Source organism: Plectropomus leopardus, chromosome 19 (assembly GCF_008729295.1).
Source record: "Plectropomus leopardus isolate mb chromosome 19, YSFRI_Pleo_2.0, whole genome shotgun sequence".
NCBI lineage: Eukaryota > Metazoa > Chordata > Actinopteri > Perciformes > Serranidae > Plectropomus > Plectropomus leopardus.
The window spans coordinates 16,514,052-16,537,368 of record NC_056481.1 but is presented as its reverse complement, the minus strand read 5'-3'; the positions used below and the strand labels follow the sequence as shown (position 1 = coordinate 16,537,368).

The 23,317-nt window shown below is 41.2% G+C and overlaps 1 protein-coding gene across 1 annotated transcript in view; it reads right to left on the bottom strand.

Annotated features, from left to right (window-relative positions):
- Positions 1 to 5,666: 5,666 nt before the first annotated feature.
- LOC121958366 (ankyrin repeat and fibronectin type-III domain-containing protein 1) overlaps positions 5,667 to 23,317 on the bottom strand; it is a 169,049-nt gene continuing 151,398 nt past the window's right edge. The window contains exons 14-25 of the mRNA XM_042507254.1: positions 21,407 to 21,514; positions 18,593 to 18,692; positions 17,106 to 17,238; positions 16,655 to 16,774; positions 16,302 to 16,517; positions 15,015 to 15,181; positions 13,723 to 13,873; positions 11,985 to 12,153; positions 11,684 to 11,850; positions 11,319 to 11,526; positions 9,594 to 10,318; positions 5,667 to 8,880 (exon numbers count right to left, since the gene is read on the bottom strand). Coding sequence (XP_042363188.1) covers positions 8,572 to 8,880; positions 9,594 to 10,318; positions 11,319 to 11,526; positions 11,684 to 11,850; positions 11,985 to 12,153; positions 13,723 to 13,873; positions 15,015 to 15,181; positions 16,302 to 16,517; positions 16,655 to 16,774; positions 17,106 to 17,238; positions 18,593 to 18,692; positions 21,407 to 21,514 — 2,573 coding nt within the window. The 3' untranslated portion in view covers positions 5,667 to 8,571. The remainder of the gene's footprint in view (positions 8,881 to 9,593; positions 10,319 to 11,318; positions 11,527 to 11,683; positions 11,851 to 11,984; positions 12,154 to 13,722; positions 13,874 to 15,014; positions 15,182 to 16,301; positions 16,518 to 16,654; positions 16,775 to 17,105; positions 17,239 to 18,592; positions 18,693 to 21,406; positions 21,515 to 23,317) is intronic.

Sequence of the window (23,317 nt, the reverse complement as noted above, 5' to 3'; positions counted from 1 at the left end):
TGAAATGAGCTAGAGTTGGGGTAGTACTCGACTCAGAATTATGTAGTCGAATCAGATTTGGCTGTTCAACACAAATATTCGAAGATTCGTTGTTAAAGTTTGAATGAGTCCAGCAGGATGTTCAGTGTGTGCTAACGGATGATTGGATATGTGTTAAAACCTTCTTTGCCAACACTAGATATCAAGCAAAAGCCAGACTGTGTCATATTAAGTTACTGTGAGCTTTAAATTCACCACTTCTAAGCAGAAGAAAGATGAAAATGTTATCATGGAGTCCAAGGTGCAAAGTCTCTTCATTCTCTGTGCCGCTGCATCACGCACACAGCTGCTTATAACAAGTGTAGCTTGAAAGAGTGTTCACTCCACAACAAAAATCTTGGAACCAAACTGTCCCCAGGCGCACACTGACTGGCGAAAAAACCCAAAAAACAAACAAACAACAAAAAACAAAGCAGAACTGCTCTACTTGAAGCAATCTCAGTCGACTGAGGGGTTTCCAACTGATGATTCGAATCTCCGACTTTTAAGAGGCAGCTCTTGCTAGAATGTGGTATGTGTGTGTGTGTGTGTGTGTTTGTGAGGTTATCTCACCAAGGTGTGGACCCACCCTTTGGCCCATAATCCTAAACAACCACAGGAAGGGTCAAGTTGAAGAGCATGGAGGTAGGGTAGTCTGAGACAAAGGAGATTAAGGCTCTTACAAGATGCACTGAGGTATTTTGCAGTCGAATTGAAACTTAAACTGGAGCATGGGCTCATGCAACTGGCCGTTCAGACTCTTCCTGTTCCAGTATGAAGGCCCAACATCCACTAAACCCTGCTTCCCTGCCAGGAGAAGGTGCAGACATAAATCAGATGAACCTCCAAGATGCACAACTTGACTTTGTCGCTACACATATTTTGATGAGTCACGAGTCGCTGCTCCTGCACACTCCACTTTGAATCTCTTTTATGAGCATGAATAGCCACTATTCAGGGTGTTTGGGGAATGTTTTCTTTGTAGGTATTCAGATATATGCCAGGGTTTATATTTAGCTCGGGTCCTCCTGGAGTCAGAAGGTTTAAAATTAGGAGGTGTCAGAATTCCAGTACAATTCTTAAGTTACTGTCAATAAACGGTAAAGGGCTGCTCTTAAAGGCGTAGTGTGTTGGCAAGGATGCATTATGGCGTGATTTGTGTGTGATAAGCTGCTTGGGAGGGTGTGTGCAAATTTGTCTGGATGTAGTACAAAAGTGTAAATCCTCTACATGGTATACATGTGCGTTTGCACGTCTGAATATCAAGATTCCTGGGTGCATGCCGCTTGTGTGCGCCAGTGTGTGTTTGTGCATGTGTTTGTGTGTCCATCTGCGCATTAGTGTTTGTAGGATCTGTTGACAGGGAAGCATGCAGCATTTTATTTGCTCAAGGGCTGAAAAAACACATGGCGCTAGCAAGGGAGCGCTGTGATATGAGCCTGCTGAAAGCAACCTGGCCGGCCAGAATTCAACCCTGGGATCAGGGTTTGACTAAACATCTAAACATCTTAGCTGTACAACATAAATCTTTAAAAACCATAGGCCAATATAGAGCGTTTCAGTTCCATTGCTTTTGCATTTTAAAGAAATATTCCTTTGCATCAGTGAGCATTTGGCTTTCAGCAGTAAATATGTATGTAAACAGATATGCATGTAAACAAGCTGTGGCATGAATCACATGGCTGTTATATTCATAAAGTGTTTTGAAGGTTTTGTGTTGAAGTTCATTAGTACTACTGGATGAAATACTAGAGACGTCTAAAAGTGATACTTGTGAGACATTTTTTTTTAAATGTTTTCTGAAATGCATTTATGCTGAAAATCAGGTAATTCAGCTTAGCAACTCCTGTACCCACTGCGTAACCCGCAAAAAAGTTATGTAACAGGTAAAAAATATATTTATATAAATTCACGGGTACATGCACAGGTAAAAATGAACTAAACCCAGGTGGGCACTTGGTGAGATAAAAAATAATCAAAGTCATCATCGATCATCAATTCCTGAGCAGAGGGCTGAACCACCAAGTTCAACAGAGCCAGCCTCTCTTTGCCTGAGCTGGCAAAAAGATAAAAGAGCAAAGATATATGGAAAACACTAGTTTCTGGGCAAATGAAAGTAAAATTAATTTTACTGATTGGATATTATCTGTGACAAATAGATTAATCTATTGTAGTATTCAAACATAATCCACGGTGGTGAGAGTATAGTTGTCCCTATGATTTGAGGGAATTTTACTGTACTTCATATGCAGGTAAACATCATACAGATTATGTATAATGTTAATGTGATTTTATAGAAGCTTTTTTTTTAGAACCAGTGTGGGCAATGAACCAGAAAACACTGCAAACACATTCAGTAGTTTAGTGAGAGGAAGAGCAACCTTTTAAATAAGATAAACAATATTCTTGCTCAGATTTTCTGCATCACTGATACATTGTAGGTTCCTGTGTTTAGAAAAAAAGCACTTCTGTAATGATATGGCTTTGTTTGGTGGTATTTATATAATTTTAAGGCTCAACGAGTTGGATAAAGTGCATTTAAAATTCATTCTCTATGCTAGCAAGCTGTATTGCTCATAGATTGACACTGATTAAAGAGTGACACTGTTTAAACTGGCTTACTCCCTCTGATCACAATTGCATTGTCTAATTTTATATTGTATTTCTATATTTTATTTTGTCTTTTTAATATTGTGTCTGCTTTTATGTTGATGATGTAAGGTGACCTTGAGTGCCAAGAAAGGCGCCTATAAATAAATGCATTACTACTCAGTGTCACTCAGGGGCAGTGAAAGGCGCTTTTTAGCTGATTTCAAGCCAAAACTTAGAACAAAAACTGGTCCCAACCAGGTAATGTCTGCAGCATGAGTTACCATGGAGATTGTTAAAAAAGAGCAAAAGAGCCACCTTTGTGGGACGGAAAACCCTGGCTTTATATTCAACATAGCTCACTGATTCACTAATGCTATACAGCCCTGTGATGTGACAACTGCACCACAGAGCGAACTGACAGAATATGCACAGGACGTTCAGCCAACATCATTCTGTCACAGTCTGTGTCCTGGTCCTTCAGACTTTTTGGAGAGACTGGACTGAATGTCTTTAATTGATGCATTTAAGTTGTCCGTATGAGTTTGTCTGCCTTTATTTTCTCTTGGTCAGTTTATTATTGAGAGGGTTGTGTTTTGGTGTGTCTGTTTGCCATGCTCTTCCCCTCCTGTGTTCCTACGCTGCCTTTTATATACCCATCTACACACCTGTCCTGCATCAGCCTCATCAGTCCTTCCAAGCCAGTCAGCTCCCTGCCTGTTCTTCCTCCTCCTAATCACCTCATTCCCCTCACCTGAGCTTCTCTGCCCCTGCCTCCACCTGCACTACATCCTCTCGTTAGACGTGGTGATCAAGTCAGTCTCTGTTTTTACTAGTATCTTGCAATTTGTGTGACATTTCCAGCCAGTTTGCTCACAGCCCCCCCCCCAAAAAAAGAGATCATACCAATCTGCTCCTGTTTCAAAGGGTTAAGCAGCTTCTGAAAGGCGTCTGAATGCAGCGTATGAAAACTGATGTTGATCCAGGTTTCAGACAATTGACTTGATATCCGGAGGTGATCAGCTTGGACAAAACTATATAATTCAACTGATAATGGACCTGAACCAATTTACAATAAATAATATATTGTGTAGTTTCTGGTTCTGTTTTTAGTGCAGCAAAATTACCACTTTTATTGTCTTCCAGCTGAAAGTGACAGTAATAGTCTGCCTCTCAACTGTACGGTTAATTCAACCTCATGAAAAACAATGGATGCTGGCAGACAGCTATTTGATGGACACTGTAAAAACCCATGCTATAGTCTCTTAGTTTGGAGTCATAAGTATCAAGTAATTATTTTTATTATTATTAGTAGTAGTAGTAGTATTAGTATTATTATTTACATTGTTTTTACTTTCCCAGTAGTCAAAAGACTTAAAAGAAATCCTAGACAGTATTCTTTAATAAATCTTAAGCATTTTTCTAAGGGCAGCTTTTAATGATTTATTTTTTTATTTATTTTTAAAATAATTATTTAATTATTTTAAAAATAAATAACTAAATCACTCAGCCGCTCTTTTCTTTTCCCGCACCCAGCCATTTGTCATCTGCACACTTATTCATTCTTTGGAAATAATTTCTACATAAAAAAACGAATGATAAAACAGACTTCATTTAAAACAAAGAAAATTTATAAAAAATTGTTGAGTCTTAAATTTAATAAAGGGTGCATATATTTAACATAATTAAGCTGAAGTTATTTAGTTGTGTTACAAATTTAATTAACTGGTACTTTCATTTAGTCAATACATCCAAATATATCTGTTAATTCTAATTAAAATAAAAAAACATGTTTATTTGTTTAATAAAAATAGTGCAAACTATTGCCACAATGTTTAATTTTTTTTAGTTGGTTTTTACAGTGAAGGTAACAACACTGCAACACTATACTGTAAAAAAAAAGCATATAGATTTTTTTTTTTAATGTCAAGTGTACTTTTACAAACAAGCTCATCTTCAGTGAGAATGCAATGCTGACATAATGCACATCACCCTGAAACTGTTAAAGGGGGTGTCATTATGTCAAGTATTTTCCTAACGCTCAGCCTAAACTCTATTCAAACCTGTTACAAAAAACACTGCATCAACAGCAGCAATAGTAACATCATTGTTCATCCCTGGCGAGTGCACGCTGCATGATCCATGCAGCCATGCCTACAGCTGCCCACCATTCAGTTTTCATCAACTGGTTGGAAAACACTGATGAGGTCATTGCAATATAGCATCTGTAGGAACAAGTGCCCTATATTGTCATGACTCTCATTCATATCAGATGAAGGAGCAGCTCTTGGGAATTTATCATGTGGATGAAACTCCAAACTAAAAGAATAAGCCCCAAAGAGAATCTGATCTGCACACAGTTGAAATATAAGCTTGTTATGCTCCTTATGGCTGATGAGGTGTGCCAAAATATATTTTCAGCTCGCGAACAGAGACGGCGTAGTGCAGTTGTTGCGTAAAGTACTTCATATCTCAAACAGGAAAAGTAAAAAGGTCAATATCACATAAAAGATGTTGTTATTGCTCAGTGGGACTCACATGATGGTTAGAAACTTCCTACACTCATGTGTGACGATCCGTTAAGAGAAGGAACCCTCATAAACAAGCAAGGCTTTTATTTTGTAATATTCATTTATTGTTCAATAAAAATAGATTTTAAAAAAGTGACGTGATGTCTCCTTCATGACTTCGCCTGATGGATCTGCCAACAGCTCCTTGTAAACATGGGGCTTTACTATATTTTTCAGCTGGAAAGGGAATTTAACCCCCCCCTTATCCCCTTTAGCATAATCTTAAGACAGACTCCTGTCTGTAACTTCCCTGACCTTTGACCTCAGTAGTGATGACAGCCTCACATTCACTTACTTTCACATTTCGGGCGGATACAGTACATTCATCCCCTGGTCTTTGTTCGTCTATGTACATGGTTCGGGTTTCTGGTTGTGTGATTTGTTTTTGCAGTTGGCCCTCGTAAAAACCACTTTTAACAACGTGAATAAAGAAGACATCTAAGCGCTAACACAACAGTTCAAGCCATTAGTAAAACCAATTACAACTCATAACATCTTAAGACATCTTTATACAGTAGTTACACGTAAACACGTCTTTGAAAGTGTAAGGAAACTAAACTCTGTAAACACTTTGAGAGATGCCACTGTTAACTCCCCCCTGCGACAGGATCCACAACATCCTGGGAACCTGGAATGCTACAGTAACCGAGTTCAGGTCCGCTCACACCCATCACCCTCTCCCCAAAAGAAACTTTCTGGTGCTACATTTGGAAATGCTGCAGGTTATTATAATGGTACGATGTTGCTGAGCATGTGCTGACCTTTTACAGCCTGAAAAGTATTTATCATATGCTGGAAAACAGTTGATAGAAAGGAAAAAAATAACAAAAAAACAACAGCCTACAGTTTGACATGTGGTGCTCAGTGTGAACAGACTGTATAGTGTGAACAGAGAAATTAAAACATGGCACAGGTTCCCAAAAATGAGCTAAAGAGAATGATTTCGATTGTTAAGAGGCCTTATTCATTATGTTGTTAGAATAAATGTGGTCTGGGATACTTTGCCCCATGAGTTCTTATCATGTTGCTTCATGCATGTTGTATAAATTTGGACAACCCGGTAAATTACTTAATTACAAAAACTTCCAGTTAGTATGACTGTGTTAAAAGTAACTGTTACATTTATGCAAGAAAATCACATTGTTTGTTTTTAAGAACAGACAAATTGTATGTTTGTATGTATGTTTAAGCTTTAAATTTGCTGCCACAAAGAATTCTGGGACAGCATTATCTCCTTTCATTTGTAAAGGATAGTCCGCTGCGTCCTATTTTAAAGGAGATAAGACAGGAAGCACTTCCTGAGCATTTAGAGAATAAGACCAGCTCCTATTGTGGCTGCCATTCAGGGTGCTCTCACATTAGCGACCCGGGCCTGGATCTAAGTACGTTTGAGTACGTACCCCTGCATGGTCTGCAGGGGGTGTGTGAAGTGTGTGTGCCGTGGTCACTGCCATTATAGTAACATGACTTCTGTCACTGGTTTGGGAGCTAGCCCATACTTTTTTTCGATGCACAATCAAAAGAGAATTTTCTATTCAATTACTGATCTGTTTCTCACCTCATGGACAACCAGTCGAGTCAGCAAACAGAGTTGTGACGGAATTCCTCAATCCCATCCGTCTCTTCAGACCTTCGTATCAGTGCAGCACGGGGCCCATTTACCGCTCGGAACATGAACAAATGTGCTTAGTTCATGACGTTAGTGGTTGCTTCTTCTTGTGTGTACTGGTGGATTGCAAACCGTCTACATGCATACCACCACCTACTGTATCAGAGTGTGTACATATGTAAGCGTACTCTCGACTTTACTATTGTGAAAGCTGACTGGGAGAGGCGAAGGGGAGCAATTGTGCACAATTGGGCTCTAGCACAATACAAAACAATCATGCCTAATGTGAAAACACCCACAGATACTTCCAGGTCAATTTGCTCAGTGACAAACCTTCCAAATTAAAAAAGACTATTCGACCACAGCCACAATGTCATGTTTTGGAAGAAGGTTGGCTTGCTGTAGTCTGGAAATTTCACTTTTGACATTTTGTCCATCTGTCACAGGCATTGCAGGTCATAGTGGTTTGTTTGGAGCTAAAACATATATTTCAACCATCTTATAGTTAAGTCCTTTCATATATAACTTATTTTGAAGCAGTTCAGAAGAGAATTTGGAATAATGTTTTTCTAACAAACAGCGGGCCTCTTAACAACGTAAGTCATCCTCTTCACACTGGAATCCCTTTGGGAGACCCTGCTCTAGACTGGCGGGCACCATTTTCTGATGCATCTGGGAATACCATCGAACCAAACACAACAAAACACTGAACCGGTTAACTTTAAGCACAGCATGAACTACAGTACTTTAGATGTACTCAGCACAATTCTGGAAGGTTTACATGCTTTTTTCCCCATCTATTAGAAAAACAAAGAGTCAAGTATTGCTTGTGTTTTCTCTGTCGTGAAAATCCAAATTAGCTGGTTTTATTTTGTGTTTCTTCACAAGATGAGTGTTTGCTACACTACGACTGAGTCTACTATACAGAGGATTTGTTGCTGCAAAAGGGAGAAAACGAGCACCAGAGAGCCAGTGCCAGGTTGTGAAAGATGCAGCTTCCACCCTCCTCCTCGCCCTCTCTCGCTCTCACTCTCTATCAAGCTCTCTCTCCCCTGCTTGGCCGCTTTGCTACCAGACAGCAAAGTGGCCAAGAGCAGTTGAGTGACAGGCTGACGGGCCAAATCGTCAGGCCGATTGCGTCCCCAAGCGGAGACGCCAGCCCCCCTCTGTACTCCTCTCTTCCTTCCTGCCCTCTGGGCCGGCTCCAGAGCCCACATCCTGGGAACATGGGGCCGGGCGGCTGCAGCCGACAGCTCTTTGGGAATGACACAATGAGAGAGTTCATCGGAAAAGCCGTGTCCGCGTGTGGCTGGGGAGGATGATGCTGGCCATTTCATTTTGGCAACGTGCGAGGCCCGATGTGCCGGCGTCAATCATGCCAGAAGTCACTGTGACGCTCCATTAATCTTGCTCTGCATCACAATCTTTTTCCCAAATGATTTCTGACAGCACAAAACTGTGTTCTCTTTGTTCAGTTTTGTTATTGTTCATTTGGTGTCCATATGAGGGTCTCTGATGTTCAGAAAAAAAACGTACGGGGAAACACATTTCATGGAAACAGAAGCATTTCAGATAAGAACACAGCAGAAAATATGACATGTTATAGCTGCAGTTGTGGACAGTAATACCACAGTGAGAGAGAAAATATCGAATTAAGGATCCTGTTTGTACAAATATAACAGTTCCTTCATTCCCATATATGTTTGTCCAGAGATAATCCAAAGGATCTGCACATGGCACAAACTCTTAATTGTTTTCCTGACCTCAGTCTCTCTCCTCAAAGTGTCACACTGTGGTGGCCCGACTGTGTTTGAGCGCTAGTGGTGAATACTCCTTAATGCGAACACATAGTTTGCCCCGCAGCCAGGGGTTCTGGAGTTCCAGGGGACAGAAATCATCCTGAAGCCACTTTTCTCTATTGTCCACCACCAGCACGAGGCCAAAGTGCTTCAACTGTTCAGGACTGTAGTACACACACTGCTCCTGTTCGCTACCGCCACCGCTGCCACCGAGCATGCGCCGCGACACGACATTCATCTCCTGCACAACTAGCTGGATCATCTCCCGTGCCGATGTTCCAGGAGTTACACAAAGCTGAAACACAAGTGGAGAGGTTATCATTCAGACTGTGACAAAAACAAACTGCCGCCTCATGGTTGTATGCCTACGTGCACCAGTCAAGTTGCACTTACAGTCTACGTCTGTGAAAACATGGATGCTTCACACACATCTTCTCCCACCAGCACAAGAGATCAGTACAATTTGTGTGAAATGTTGTCATAATTAGTGTATGGATTCTTGATTTATAGCAAAAATCATGTTTTGTGAGGTCACAGTGACCTTGACTTTTGCCGACCAAATTCAAATCAGTTCATTCTTATATAAAAGTGGATGTTTGTGCCAGATCTGAAAAAAATCCCCCAAGGTCTTCTTGAAATATCTTGACCTTGACCTTTAACCACCAAAACCTAACCAGTTCTTTGTTGAGTCCAAGTGAATGTTAGTAAAAAAAAAATTAAAAAATCACTCAAACTGTTCTTGAGATATCACATTCACAAGAATGAGACAGACAAGGTCACAGTGACCTTGACCTTTGACCCATGAACACCAAAATCTAATCAATTTGTTATTGAGTCCCATCAGATGTTTGTACCAAATTTGAAAAAAATCCCTGAAGGCGTTCTTGACATCACAAGCATGGCATGTACAGACAACTGGAAAACATAATGCCGCCGCCCTTGGCTATCACCTGTGCAGAGACATAAAAACGGTCTAAAGTTGATTTGCTTCAGTATGTCAAAACCTACCTTAACACTGGTCTCCTTTGGCAGGCCTGTACGATACTGCGGGTAAACTCTGAGTGTGGTGTGACAGCCTTTCCTGAGGGCAGCAGATGATGGTGAGGAGAGTCTCTGTGTACCGCTGTCCTCTGATAACGTACGCGCTGGTGGAAGATGGGGTAGGCAGCGCTCGGCCGAGCAACAGCGGTCCACTGACGAAGGCCTGTGCCATCTCCGCTGTGGCGAGGTGGAGGGTGAGGGGCAAGTAGTGTGATAGGAGTAAGGCTGGTGGGCTGAGGTGGTGGAAGGGAACTCCAGGCTGCTGGTTCGCACACAGAACGCCTGTCTCTTCTCTGTGATGTGCAACAGCTCGATCTGCCTGCTGGGCAGGATGAAGTCACTGTCAAACAGCTCGGGGGCCCCCCTTCGCCTTTCCACTACACACCGAACTCCTCCACCGCATCGCTCTCCTTCCCTCCCGTGCTGTGGTTCAGAAGCTTGGAGGACATCTGGGGTGGAATCTCTTAGTGCGCCACCTCCACGCCCACCCCCGCTGAGACACATCCCTCCTCCGGAGCCGCTACCGTCACTACGCAGGAAACCACGGGGCTCCAGTGGAGCAGAAGATGAGAGGGGAGAAGGGGGCAAGAGGTCCAGCTCACGGGGACTCTGGGCACGGCTGGAGTCATAGTCACTGTCAGTGGTGAGGAAGACCTCAGAGGAGCCCTCCTCATCTGATAGCCCAGCGAAATCTGCAGAATGTGAGAAATAGTACTCAATGATAGTCAGAGTTTGGGGGTAATGGAATATAATTAACGCCATTACATATTTAAGATACAAAATATGACCAACTATTATAATACAGTTTAAACTGGTGTTACTCTGAATACATTTATTATCCTTAATGATAACAATGCGAGCAGGCGTCAGTTTGATTGCATTGTTTTCTACTAGAATGTTCCAACTGGTCACGAGTGATGCAACGCTGCCTTTTTGAACATTTGTCAGAATATTTCAATTTATTGCTGTCGCTTGCTTTGAAAGTTCTGCCATTGAATGAGAACGGCTGATTTCGTTCAGTTGAAATAGGGAGTTATCTACACAAGACTTCCTCATTTGACTGGAAAAAACTTAATAATGTGGCAGCTGGCTGGAGGGAAATTACCAGGAAAGCAATGACCATCACAAATAACAACCTACTTGCTGTCAGCTATATTGTATGTCTTTTCCTTTAAATATCATAATATTAAAGGTATTTTTTGCTTTAAGATGTACAAAAATACAACGATAGCAATTACCTGCCCATTTTAAGTGGTTACATCTACAGTGGAGTGCATAGCTGATAGCTAGCCCACATGGTTTGTTTACATGATGTAACAGAAGTGTATCTTGTGTACAGTGTAAGGTTCATATGAGGAACACATGAGCCATTAACAAATTTAAGACTCAGTCAGATGAGTTCTGCAAGATGACTTTAAAGTATTTCCAAAGTAACCCAAAATATTCAGGATGTGTTACTTAGTTTGAATAATCTAATGGAATATGTTACAAATTACATTTTAGGGCATTTATTCATAATCTGTGATGGAATAAAGAAACCCTTCCAATACTGTAGATAGTGTGTACAGGGGAATAAAAAATGGGCAATTTGAGCAAAATCCAATCTGAATGTTGTATGCTTGTATCCTATATTTATAATAGTATCATAAAACCACAGAATTCAACAGTCTTCTGTCTGCTTTTGATTCTGACCTGAGTGCTTGCGGCAGGGTTCAGGTGAAGGCATGGGCGAGGGCATGAAGTCTGGCTGAGAGGAGGTGGAGGGAGGCTTGTCGGGCAACACTTCCTTGGAGAAGTCAATTATCCAGCTTATGGAGATGCCTCCTGTTGGCTGCTTGTAGCGGGCATACTGCAGGGCGTCCATGATCCACCTTGCATCACGCCACACCTCCTCCATTTGCTGGCATACAGTCAACAAGATCACAACAGTTTATCTCAGAAATAATCAGATATATCGTGTTTGATTCATTTGAATCCATCTCACAAGCAGAACATCATCAAAACTTGTAGATGCTGCAGCTGTATTTGTGTGAAAATATATATTCCAGCTATGCTACCTGCATGTGCTCCTGGACTTGTTGGTGTTTCTTCTTAGCAGCAAGGAGCTCTGCCTCAGAAAAGGCTTCTCTCAGTGCCTGCTGGGACATAAGGGACTCCAGCTCCAGCAGAGCCGAGACTCTGCAGTACTGGCCGATGAAACTGGGGCAATAGGCATTAAAGTGGACTGTGGGAGAAAGGGAATCCAACAAGGAAAAAATAAAACCGCTGTTCCAGTGAAAAGAGGATCATATACTGTAAATTTGGAAATGGCAGTTGGTGTCAAATTTCCTATTTCTGCCAAAAGCTTGATATACTGACCCAGTTCAAAGATCTGTAGGGGCAGGGTGAGGAAGCCAGAGCGAGGGGAGTAGGGGTTATTCTGACCAGGAGCTGTGCACACTTCATCTGAAGGTGGCAGGAGGAGAAGAAAAGACACTTTCTCCCCAAACTCCACCACTTCCTGGCTGTAGATACGAAAGTCCTGCACCTATAGACACACAGAGACAGGTGATCTCATTAGGGGAACCTATGCAAGTATGTCTAACATTACAGTAGCAGCAGAATACCGAGATCATGTCCAGTTAACCTTTTGTGGAACCTGGAGCGACATCACTTTTCCTGTGCTGCTTTCAGGCGCCTTTAAAAAAGTATTTACACCTTTGAACCCTCAGCAAATTGGTGTGATTTCTTTCAAAAACATGGGGAAAAGAAATATTCCACAAACTGCAAGAAATTGGTAGATTTAGAAAATTGCTTTTAAAAAAAAGCTATAGGAAAATGTCTACAGAAAAAAATAAAAAAGCTAGGAAAAATAACTTGATTAATAATTATGATAAATACTTATTTAAAATTATGTCACAGAGTCGTGTTTGCCTTGTTTGTTTTTGTTTTTACCAATTTTCAGGTAATTTTCTTGTACTTTACAAAATTTCTTGCTAATTATTGGGTCACTTCTTCTTTGTTTGCTCATTTTCCTCTCCCCATCTTTTTGAAATAAATCAAGCCAGTTGGTTTCAAAGGTTTACAAAGTCTAGTGTTTAGGATTTAGGGGGATATATTGGCAGAAATGGAATATGGTAATGGTTCTTTTGGTGCTTTTGCCAAACCTCTCCTCAAGTATCACTTATCCTTGTCATCTCTCCCTACTAAATTAAATGACCAGCTTGCTATCAAGCAGCTTCAGGAGATCATCACGAGTGAATAATTTGAATCAGCTGTGTTGGAGCATAGAGTGATCCAAACATGCAGGACAAATGGGACTCTGGGAGAGATTTGGTGCTTCAGTGAATAATCACCTGTAAATAAGAACTGTTGTGTTTTCGAAACCTTAAAATTAGCTGTTTAAATCTACATAGGGAGAGGGTTTTTTCTACGCTACCAGGCCAACACAAAGTCAATTTTTCACTCATTTAAGAATCTTAAAAGTAAAACCAGAGGCTCCAACTCCAATAGTGGAGTAGTAAGTAAGGAATAAGGCAACTGCATGGTTTGCTGTAATTAGGGGTTATTGCATATCACTAATACACTGTTACTCTTACTGCTAAAGTCATATTTGTTGTTTTTTGAACTTTTTTAAACATCCATCCCTTCTGGAAACAAATACATTTTTCAGTTTAAGTTCGACATGATGATGATAGTCTAATCTATCAATACATGCATTAATAGTCATGTTCATATTCAACTTTTCACAGAGCAGTCAGAGCAGTCTGTTCTGTCTAGAGCTATTTGGAACAGTGGGTGGTAAAAGGTTAAAGTCAAATGGACAATGATTGCCATTGTGCTGGAATTCAAACCATGTTCTTTTACAGAAATCATGTAGAATTAGTGGTCTAACCAGAACTGGCTGAATACCCACTGGAATCATTTTGCTTTGAGCTCTTGCTACTGCCTGCCTCTGGAACTTGGCTGGAAATCTTTCGAGGAGTTTCAACTGGTTCCATTATATCAGTCAAAACCAGTCTACACAAAAATACCACTTTTTATGCATATGGTAAAGAAATGGCTGTAAATCTCACTGTTGATTGACAAAGATATACAGTTTCAGACTGACTCTGACCTGATTGCCAGGGACATTGATGTGAGCCATCAGGTCCTTGATAGCACTGCGCAGGTCCTGTAGGAGGCGATGTGGAGCGCTCTGTTCTTCGTGGTCCATTTCCAACGACTCGTCCAGAGAGCTGAGAGCCTGCAGCCACTGCCACTCCTCTCTAAATCAACACACACGCAGAACACACTCACAGGATTGCTATACAGGGATGCATCAGTCCGCGCAGTTGGTATCTTTGTCAGTGTTTTATCTGTCTATACAGGTGTCTGGTCAAAAGCTTACTGGCAAAGTGTGTGTTTTTGCCACTGACAGGCGCCGGTTGTTATTTTAACCATCTGACAACGACATAAAACGTTTTTCTTTAATTTTTGCTTGATCGTGTCTGTCTATTATTGTCTTCTTACAACTACTCAACTGGCGAGAATTCAAAAGGAGACATCTCTTTTAGCGAGACTTGGTTATACACAATAACAGACTGACCGGATCAAGCAAAAGCTCAAGAAAACATTTTATTTCTTTCATAGACAATCTGAGCCTGTCAGTTGCAAAAACTTTTTGTGAATGTATATTGAGGGCTCTTTTCACGAGGGTTGCATTGCAAGCATTTTGCTGCTGCTGGCGGCAGCCCTCTTACTTAATAAAGGACTAATTTAATAAATTATTGTTCCCTGTAGTCACTTTTAGTCCTATTCTGACTAGTTTACCTTGGGATCTTATGTGATTTAGAAATAACACCCCCCCAAACATCTGTTTTGTGTCGCACATTCACACCAGGATATGTGAAGTCTGCATTTAACTCAAACTACTGACACTGATATGATGCTTGATGAGGGTTTAACAAACAGAATCGATTTTGCTACCCACTGTCACATGTCATCCATTTCATCATGTTTCAAGATTTCCCACTTCTGATTGATTTGAGCTCGCCCTCTTTGCGAATAGATCACCATGCTGTGTAGTGAGATTAACCTCCTGCACCCAAAATGTCAAGGCACAGAAAAAACAGAAAACCTCAATGCAGCCCCAAATAAAAGAGATGCCAATTCGCGCAGGACTAATATTATCACACGACCTTTGACGAAATTAGGCTAGTAACTTGCGGTGGAATTTTTACTTCACAAATTATGGACATGGCTGATTCGCACTGCATTAAGATCACACACAACCTCAGCAATTTTTACAAACCACATGAGGTCTTAAGGTGATACAAGTCCAACGTTAATAGAACACAAAATTGTGGAAAAATAGCATCCAGGTGGAAAAATACCAAAGTTTCTCTTTAAGTAGTACATAATCCCCACCTTGACACGTTGCTGTTGTCCCGAATTTTGGTGTGACAGAGGACGTTGGGTAACTTCTGAGGAACCAGCGCTCTGATCTGCTCCACTGATGTACACAGCTTCAGGTAGCCTAGGTATAAACCTGGAGACAACATCTTCCTGCTCCGTCTGTGATACGCCAGCTTCTCCTAGGAACAGCAGGTGGACAGAGATAAGTAAGAGGACGTGGTATCAACTAAGGCTGAGTGTGGTGACACTGATTCTAATTTTGTCTCTTTAAGTGACCTCACAGTCATCTAAACAATGTTGTTTTCATTTTTTGCTGTTGTTAATCCTTAAGAGACTTCAGTCTCAAGTCGTTCAACATGTTTAGAGTGGAAGTCAGCACGACAAAATAGCCCATCAGCACATTTTTATGTATTTCATCATACAATTTGTTCATAACTGGCCACAAAACAAATATTTCAGTGAAATGTGGTTTTGCCAAAGGGAGTCTCCACCATTGTTTTGGAACCACAAGGTCAAACCGACTTACACTTGAGACAAAACAGCATTGCAACAATGGTATCAAGTTTACCGGGCTATATAGACAAAATCAACTTGTGGTTTTGTTCCAGATTGTGGTCACTGTGAACAAAACAGCCACACAGCATTAGTTACAAAACACAAAACAACAACAATTAGCAAGATTATCATCATCGGGTCCACAACGCTGAAATTCAAATATAGCCTTCCAATTTCCATCGCCTGAGTGAGTAGCTTTTAAAAACAAAGTGACAGAGATGATTAACATTTATTTTGGATTGGCACAGATCCGAGATTTGACCTGAAATCTGGCTTTTAATTAATTTGTTGTCTTTACAAAGGAGGTGACAAATGGAAGAGGAGAGTCATGATGATTAATGTTTGTCTAAATAAAGAGTGTCTGCGCAGGCAGCACTCATAATTGGAAGCACATTTCAATTTACAGTCCTATTGTTTCAGCCATGGAGCCTCATGGTGTTCTATGAATGAGAGCTTAAAAACATTAGAGCGATACCAATAGATTAACATTTTCCAGTGTTTTAGGGCGCATTTTGTTGTTGACAAAGTGCCTTACACTACGCTGTTTCATCTTACTAAATCTCTGGGTAACAAAAAAATGCAAAGAATGAGCCTGATAAAAACCACAACCACTGCTGACAAACACTCCTACCATTCCTAAACTGCAGTGGAAGCAGCCTGTCTCCAAAACAAAAGCAAAAATAACACATTTTCCAAAACTGAACTAACTGCCAACCACTGCATGTCTATTCCTGTAGGACTCACGTGGAGTGTGATGAGAAGCATGTCCAAGGCGGTGGGCTCTTCAGGGGATGAGATGGATTTGCGCTGGAGCTGGAGTTTGCAAAGCTGCGTCCAGCGAACCCCATCCAGGTTAGGACAGGCATTCATGTCCTTCAGGAGCACCAGCAGGGCGTTACCATGCTTGTCTTTGATTGGCTCAAAATACACCTGGCCAAGGTCCTGGGTTCCCAGCATTCCCTGAGGACATCAGGTAATAATTTTACTGCTATTCAGCACTTTTCTCTTTTGTAAGAGCACCACCGCAATTTCAATTCCAAAACCATTTTCAAAATAGTTTGTGATGTTGAGGGCAAGTCTACTGAACATTATATTACCTGTAAGAGGGAGACAGCCTGCAGCATCTTGAGGCGTGTCTGCAGAGTACAGGAACAAGATGACTGCGACGGACTGAGACACTGCTGCAGCCAGGGAATCTCCTCCCATAGATAGGACACCTGGCACATGAATTGGATATAAACAAACAAAAGTTTTTCAAATGCACCTGATGGTAAAACATCTGCTGGTCGTTCCTGTATGCTAAATATAAATAAATAACTGATGGATGATGTAATTTGTTAAAATGTAGTAATGTGTCCATGTAAGTTACTATATAAAATGCATAATCCTATTAATTAAAAATATTCCTATGTTTTTTGAAATTTTTTCATCAGTTATATGATTGTATTAATGGGTTTTACAGAATGTCATTAATTTTATGAGAACTATATCAGTGTTTGCTGTGTTGTATGTTTCTATCTTTCTCTCTCTTTCTTTCTGGCCTGCTACCTTGGTAAACCAGAGAAAGTCCTGCATGAGGGAGCTGGAATAAGAGTCTTCAACCTCCACAATAGGAATCTGGTCCTCTGGAGTCACCAACACGTTGTCATCTCTGTATAGTATGGATGTCAAATAGAGACCTCTGCAAAGTAACACAGAAAAAGTACACGTTATGGTAGAAACACTAAAGCACATTGAACAATTCTTCTCTGGTACACCATGCTTTATTCACCAGATATTTTCTGCTATCTTGCCTTGGTGTCTGAAGATGTTTTAATTTTGATGGACTTGCATTAAATCTTACACTGATCTGCACTACGCTGTGCCTAAGATATAATATTAACATGACAACATATCATTAAAATGTTATAATAAAAGTAGTTGTAGCCATTAAAACTATGACACAGTCAGTAGTAAATTTAACAATAAATAATCGATATTATATCCATCTATTCATCCATCCATCAATTTTCATCCGCTCATCTGGGGCTGGGTCCTTGGGCAGCAGGCTGAGCAAAGTACTCCAGATGTCCCTCTCCCCAGCAACACTTTCCAGCTCCTCCTAGGGGACCTAGAGGTGTTTCCAGGCCAGGAGATATATATAATTCCTTCAGCGCGTTCTGGGTCTGCCACGGGGCCTCCTGCCCGTTAGACGTGACCGGAACAGCTCTAATGGGAATCACCCAGGAGACATTTTGATCAGATGCCCAAACCACCTCAACTTGCCCCTTTCGATGCGCAGCAGCTCTACTCTGAGCTCCTCTCGGATGTGTGAGCTCCTCACCCTACCTCTAACGCTGAGCCAAGCCACCCTCCTTAAACCTTAAATTTTACCCTCACTTGTTAACAAGACCCCAAGATTCTTGAACTCTTTAAATACACATGGATATGATATGTTCTCTCCAAAATAAATACTCATTGAAAATATATTGAAAGATTGAAAAAATAATTACAGAAGAATTCCAATATTTAGTTATTTTATATGGCCCAGGAAAGTTCAATCTGTATTAGTGAACATTAGCTTCTCTTTGTCAAAGCCAGAAAGGAAGTCTCTGAGTTGTGTTGTAATAGTGTCTGGAGCTACTCCATAGACCCTGGACAGGAGCAGGATATTTGTTTTATTTTTTATACCCAGATGAGCTTTATTCTACTGTAGTGTTCTCAGTTCTGAAACAGAAATAATGTACCCATATACTAAGAACACCTCCTCGGGTGCTCTTGGGGTCATCTATAACATCTTTCTTCGTTAACTGTCGATGGAGCAGCTCCACAATTATTACCTTAAGACATCACAAATTACAGTTTTAACACTCTAGTTTTAAAACTTGGGGGAGAATTAGTTTTGTTCAATATTTTCGGACTGTCATAGACCATAGGTATAACATGTATGATTTTTTTCAAATTTGCCATACATGCAGTAATTACAACTCCTTTTATATTAAAGGTCTAAAGCATTAAGATATATGTCACATATCATGAAGAATAAGATGATCTACCTTTTCAAGCTTTTAACAAATTTGCTGGTGGTTTGGAAGAGGTGGCGCAGGCTTTTGGATACTGAGTGCTTCCTCCCTTGCGATGGAGCTTTGCACTGTTCTGTACGGACAAGACAGAGACAAAAAGAAGAGGTCTGTCAATTCAAAAGCAACAGAATAAATGAGTCAGATTACTTCTGAATAAATATTCTGATGTTTAAAGTCAGGGCGCTTGTAGCAAACTCTGGTATGACTCTGATTGGTTTTTCTTGCTAACACCAATGAATAACTCTGTCCTGACAAACCCTAGAAACATCTCTTCCACTGACAGGCCGTTACCTAATTGACAACAAACCTGACACGTCCAACAACACGGTCGGAGTGGAATGTTTTTCGACATTTCATGCGCTCCAGTGGCGCAGCACCATTTGACAGTCATGCTGGCTGCCAACAGCAGACTATGGGCCTTAAGGGAACCACTAGCTCTCGGCTCCCAGAGGGACACTAACTGTGTGCATATGTATGTGTGTGTGTTTACCTGCACATACTAAAGCTGCTGGAGCATGGCATGTCTTGAGCTACAGCCATATGAGTGGAGCCAAGGAGTAATTTGTGTGTGTGCGTCTGTATGTGTCTTAACCCTTTGCCACTCACTGACAGGGAGGTCAGTTAAGTCTGTGGGGACATGTTTATTTTTAGTGGGCCTGGAGGGGGTTGGAGGTGAGAGAGGGAGGTGTGTGTATATATGCATGTGTGTGTGTTTGTGTGGGCGCCTGTTGGTGAGATAACGCACCTCCCAACTCATTAGAAACCCTGAGTCCCTAACCCCTCACAGATTCCCTCTCCTCCCCTCCCCAGGTGATCTTACTCCAGCCCCAGGCCACTCAAAGTCAATAAATCCCCCCATTCAGGAGCCGAAAAGAGCTAATTTTCTCTTCAGGTGGACGAGTTGAGGTGGAGCAACAAGAAAAAACAGCACCCCTCGACCCCTCTCACCGCCCCAAATTTCTCTTTACATGCGAGTCTGTTCGGCTCTAGTCCTCCTGGCCTCGGTCCCTGTTTGACACTGAGTAAGACAGACAAGTAGGGCTGACTGCTGGGGTGCTTGTGTTAGTCAAGGCCTCTTTCACAGTTTAATTAATAGTGTTTGTACAAGAGGGAGAATGTGGTGCAGGCTATACGGCGGGCTGCGATGAGGGGTGCGTACATGGACGTGCAGGAGAGCTGAAACGAAGACCATGTCCTTGAATATTTGTGTCTGTTTCATGTACATGTGTATCTACGTGTGTGCCTGTCTATCTTTATGTGTGTATATGTATGGACAGTAGACAGGACGACTGGCGGGCTGTGGGGGGTGGAGAGGGGGGAGGCAGCAGTAGTCAGTGTTAATTTATGCCCTCTCCCGACTCCAGCCCGGGACTCGTCTCTTACAGGAATAACAAACATGACCCTAGGACACGCCACCTTGGCTACCGTGCCTGAACTCTCAAGCTCAATCAGTCGTCGTCTGAAGACCTGAAAGCCACTCAATACTGACTATTATATTGCGTCTCGCCCTATTGCAAATATGGTCTGGGCCCACAGTGGACAATAGTAAGTGGGTGAGTGTGTTTAGGCAGAAAAAGAGAGACGACTTGCTCAACGCTAAATGCAGTTTGCTGTCATGTAAAAGAGTCAGTGTGGACAGGTTTTGACACTTATGGGACCAGCTTACAGCCTGCAGTGTTTGGGGATATAAACAGCCTGAGTGTGAGAGAAGTTGATCTGCATTTTGTCACAGAGAGAGAGAGAGAGGTATTCAGCGGAGGAAGGGCTGAGTCATGGAAAGATGTATAAGGAGTGGGGTGGGGGGTTGTTGAGACAGAGGGGAGGGTATTATTTTTGAGGTGGCACGCTGTCTTAGGGTGTACGGCCCCCAAAGTACTTGTCGTGCCTGAGATTGTAAAGTGCCTGTCAAGGTGAGATGAAACACAGCAATTGGCGAGACGTGTTACACCTGCGAGCCGAAGCATCCATCGCTCATGTTTGTTTACGCAGAGAATATTTCTGAAACGTGAATTAGACGGTGGCTGAAAATTCAGATGTGTTTGTTTAAGAATGGGACGGGTGCAGTGAAAACGACAGAATCTCGGGTTAATGTCAGAAACTCATACAACAGCTCAGGGTGCATTTCACTTCAACTTCTATGACTTTATGTCAGCTGATGTCAGAACTAAAAGCTGATCCAAAGGTCAGGTGTTCTCAAGCTGTTATTTTACTGAAGAACTTTCTGCATGCAATCCCATAGTTAAACCCAAAGGCAGTTTAAAATATCCAAGCTAGACTGCGCCAACAAAGATTAACTTTAAAACCTGATTAAATCATAGTTTAAGTTAAAAATTTTGTTGCACCCAACTTAAAAAACTGGTTTAAAATTGAGAAAGCTTAAATTTAAATCTCTCTTCAAATCTCAGTTTAGTTTTTACTAAACCTAGATTAAATCCAATTTTTTTGCACCAAAACTTTAAACTCCATTTAAATTTAACTCTTTAAACCTACAGTGGAGGAGGTTCAAATGTTACAGTGGCTGCCTTTTTTAGACGGATTGAGCAAGATAATCAAGTTCCTTGAAGAAAGTTGAGAGACAGCATCAACCCATGTAATCTTTATGATGATGACAACTTTTTGTCGAGATACCGGTTCACCAAGGACACCGTTTTGAAGCTGAACAGGAAGATTGGGCCAACTGTCAAATATGACAGTGACAGGGTTCAGCCATGCAAACTGTTTATGCATATTACTGTTATGTCCTTTAGGTAAATACGGCCAACACATTGATCAAAAAGTGGTTCATACCATGACAGACACAGTGGCGGTGAGCTTCTTTTATCTGCCCAAGTAGCTGGTCTAGTGCCTCCTTCTGGCCTCTCTGACGTGGAGCACGGCCATCGATATCCCTCCAACCTGCAGACAGAGGTAGGAAAAATGACATTAGAAAAGTGACCATGCAATGTTCTTGATGTATCAAGTGTCATAGTGCTAAATTAGGACAGAAAGGTCTCTTATTAATCTATACTGTGCATTATGGTACCTACACATTAGGTAGACTTTTAAAGACGTCAGATTGCTGATTACATTGTATGACTATCTGTCTTCTAATGGAGTATCTTGAATTTATTGTGATTTGCACATTACAGGAGTGATTAGTGACAGGGGTCGCACTTTGCAAGACATTTCACCAGGAAGAATCCCTAACAAGTCCGTCAGGTCTCCAAACTACAGTCAACTAAACACGGGTGAACAGATGCAGGGAAAGATGTATTGACCACGCTCTAGACAACAGCTCTTTCCTCCAAATATAGATTTCTGCAAGAAGTAGCTAGCAATGTAAATGGTTTGTGCACTGATTTGCAACAAAAAATCTATAGAGAAAAAGAAAATATTATGGAAAAGAGAATGGTAAGGGAGATGCCGGCAGCAACTCCTCCTCCCGATGTTTCCTTCACCCCGTATCTTGCACTTTCATTGGCTCTAGGACATCGCTGCTGTCATTGCCGATCCAGATGTTTAACCTGCATCACTTAGATTGTGCCTTTGATAATTCATACATAGTTATTGTCGCTCACAGGAGTGAACGCAAATATGCCTCTGAGCTGGGGCATATCTTGGCGCTATCCAAAAACTTTTGATGAGTGAAAAATGAAGGTTAAAATTATGTAGTGTAAACTTATCATTAATGGTGGAGAAGCAAAGATAATGAAATTAGGCCGTTCAAGACAGAAAAGCATATTAAATATGTTGCTGTTATGCCCTAGTTGCAAGATTTATTTTTAGCCATGCTGGTGGCAAAGCTCTATAGATAACAGCGTCGGTCTGTCGGTCCACCACTTTGATGTAGAGTGATATACTGTATGTCAACAACTATTGGATGAATTGTCTCAAAAATCTGTAAAAATACTTGGTTCCCTGGGCATGAATCATATGAACTACATGATCTTTTTATATCGCGCTGTTGTCGGGTCACAAATGTTATTTTATATGTGTGCAATACTTGCATACTTGAATGCTGTGCTTTGTGTTCAATTCTAATTAGCAAAAGATAGAGTACCAACATGCTGTAACTGTTATAGTGAACATGAGAAATATTATCCCTCCTAAACATCAATTTCTTGTTATTGTGTTACCATGTTTGCAGTAGTATTTAGCTCAAAGCACTGCTGGGCTAAAATTAAACCTCACAGAGCCTCTCATATGACTGTAGACTCTACGTCTACTGTATATTCTCAGAAATTAACAAATGTCTTTGAGAATATAAACTTATATAAAAATATTAGTGTTTTCAGAGATGAGCACACAGACAGCTCTTTTCCATACACATGGTGATTTAGCCTGACTCAGTTTGACTTGTGCAGCAGGGATTTCCAACTCCACGCAACAGCGCTACCTGTTTGAAGGTGTCTTTATCAGATTACATGCTTGCCTTGAGTCAATGACGGAAGATGGGGTCCCCACACACTCCATTGATACATTTTTCTAGCAAGCACAGTTTTTTGTTATCCTCAAGGTGTCTGGTAAACAAATTGGTGATGTTCCAAATTTAAATTATTGTCCCAAGTTTCTGTGTGTTTGGCGGCCAGCTTAAATGCTGTACTGTGCAATGGTTCTTGGTAGCAAGCTACTTTTCATCATGGATTTTTGGGCTGTTGTTAAGATTTTGCGTGGCATCTACTAAGGATGCAGATTAATATCAAGTCATTGATCCTGGCA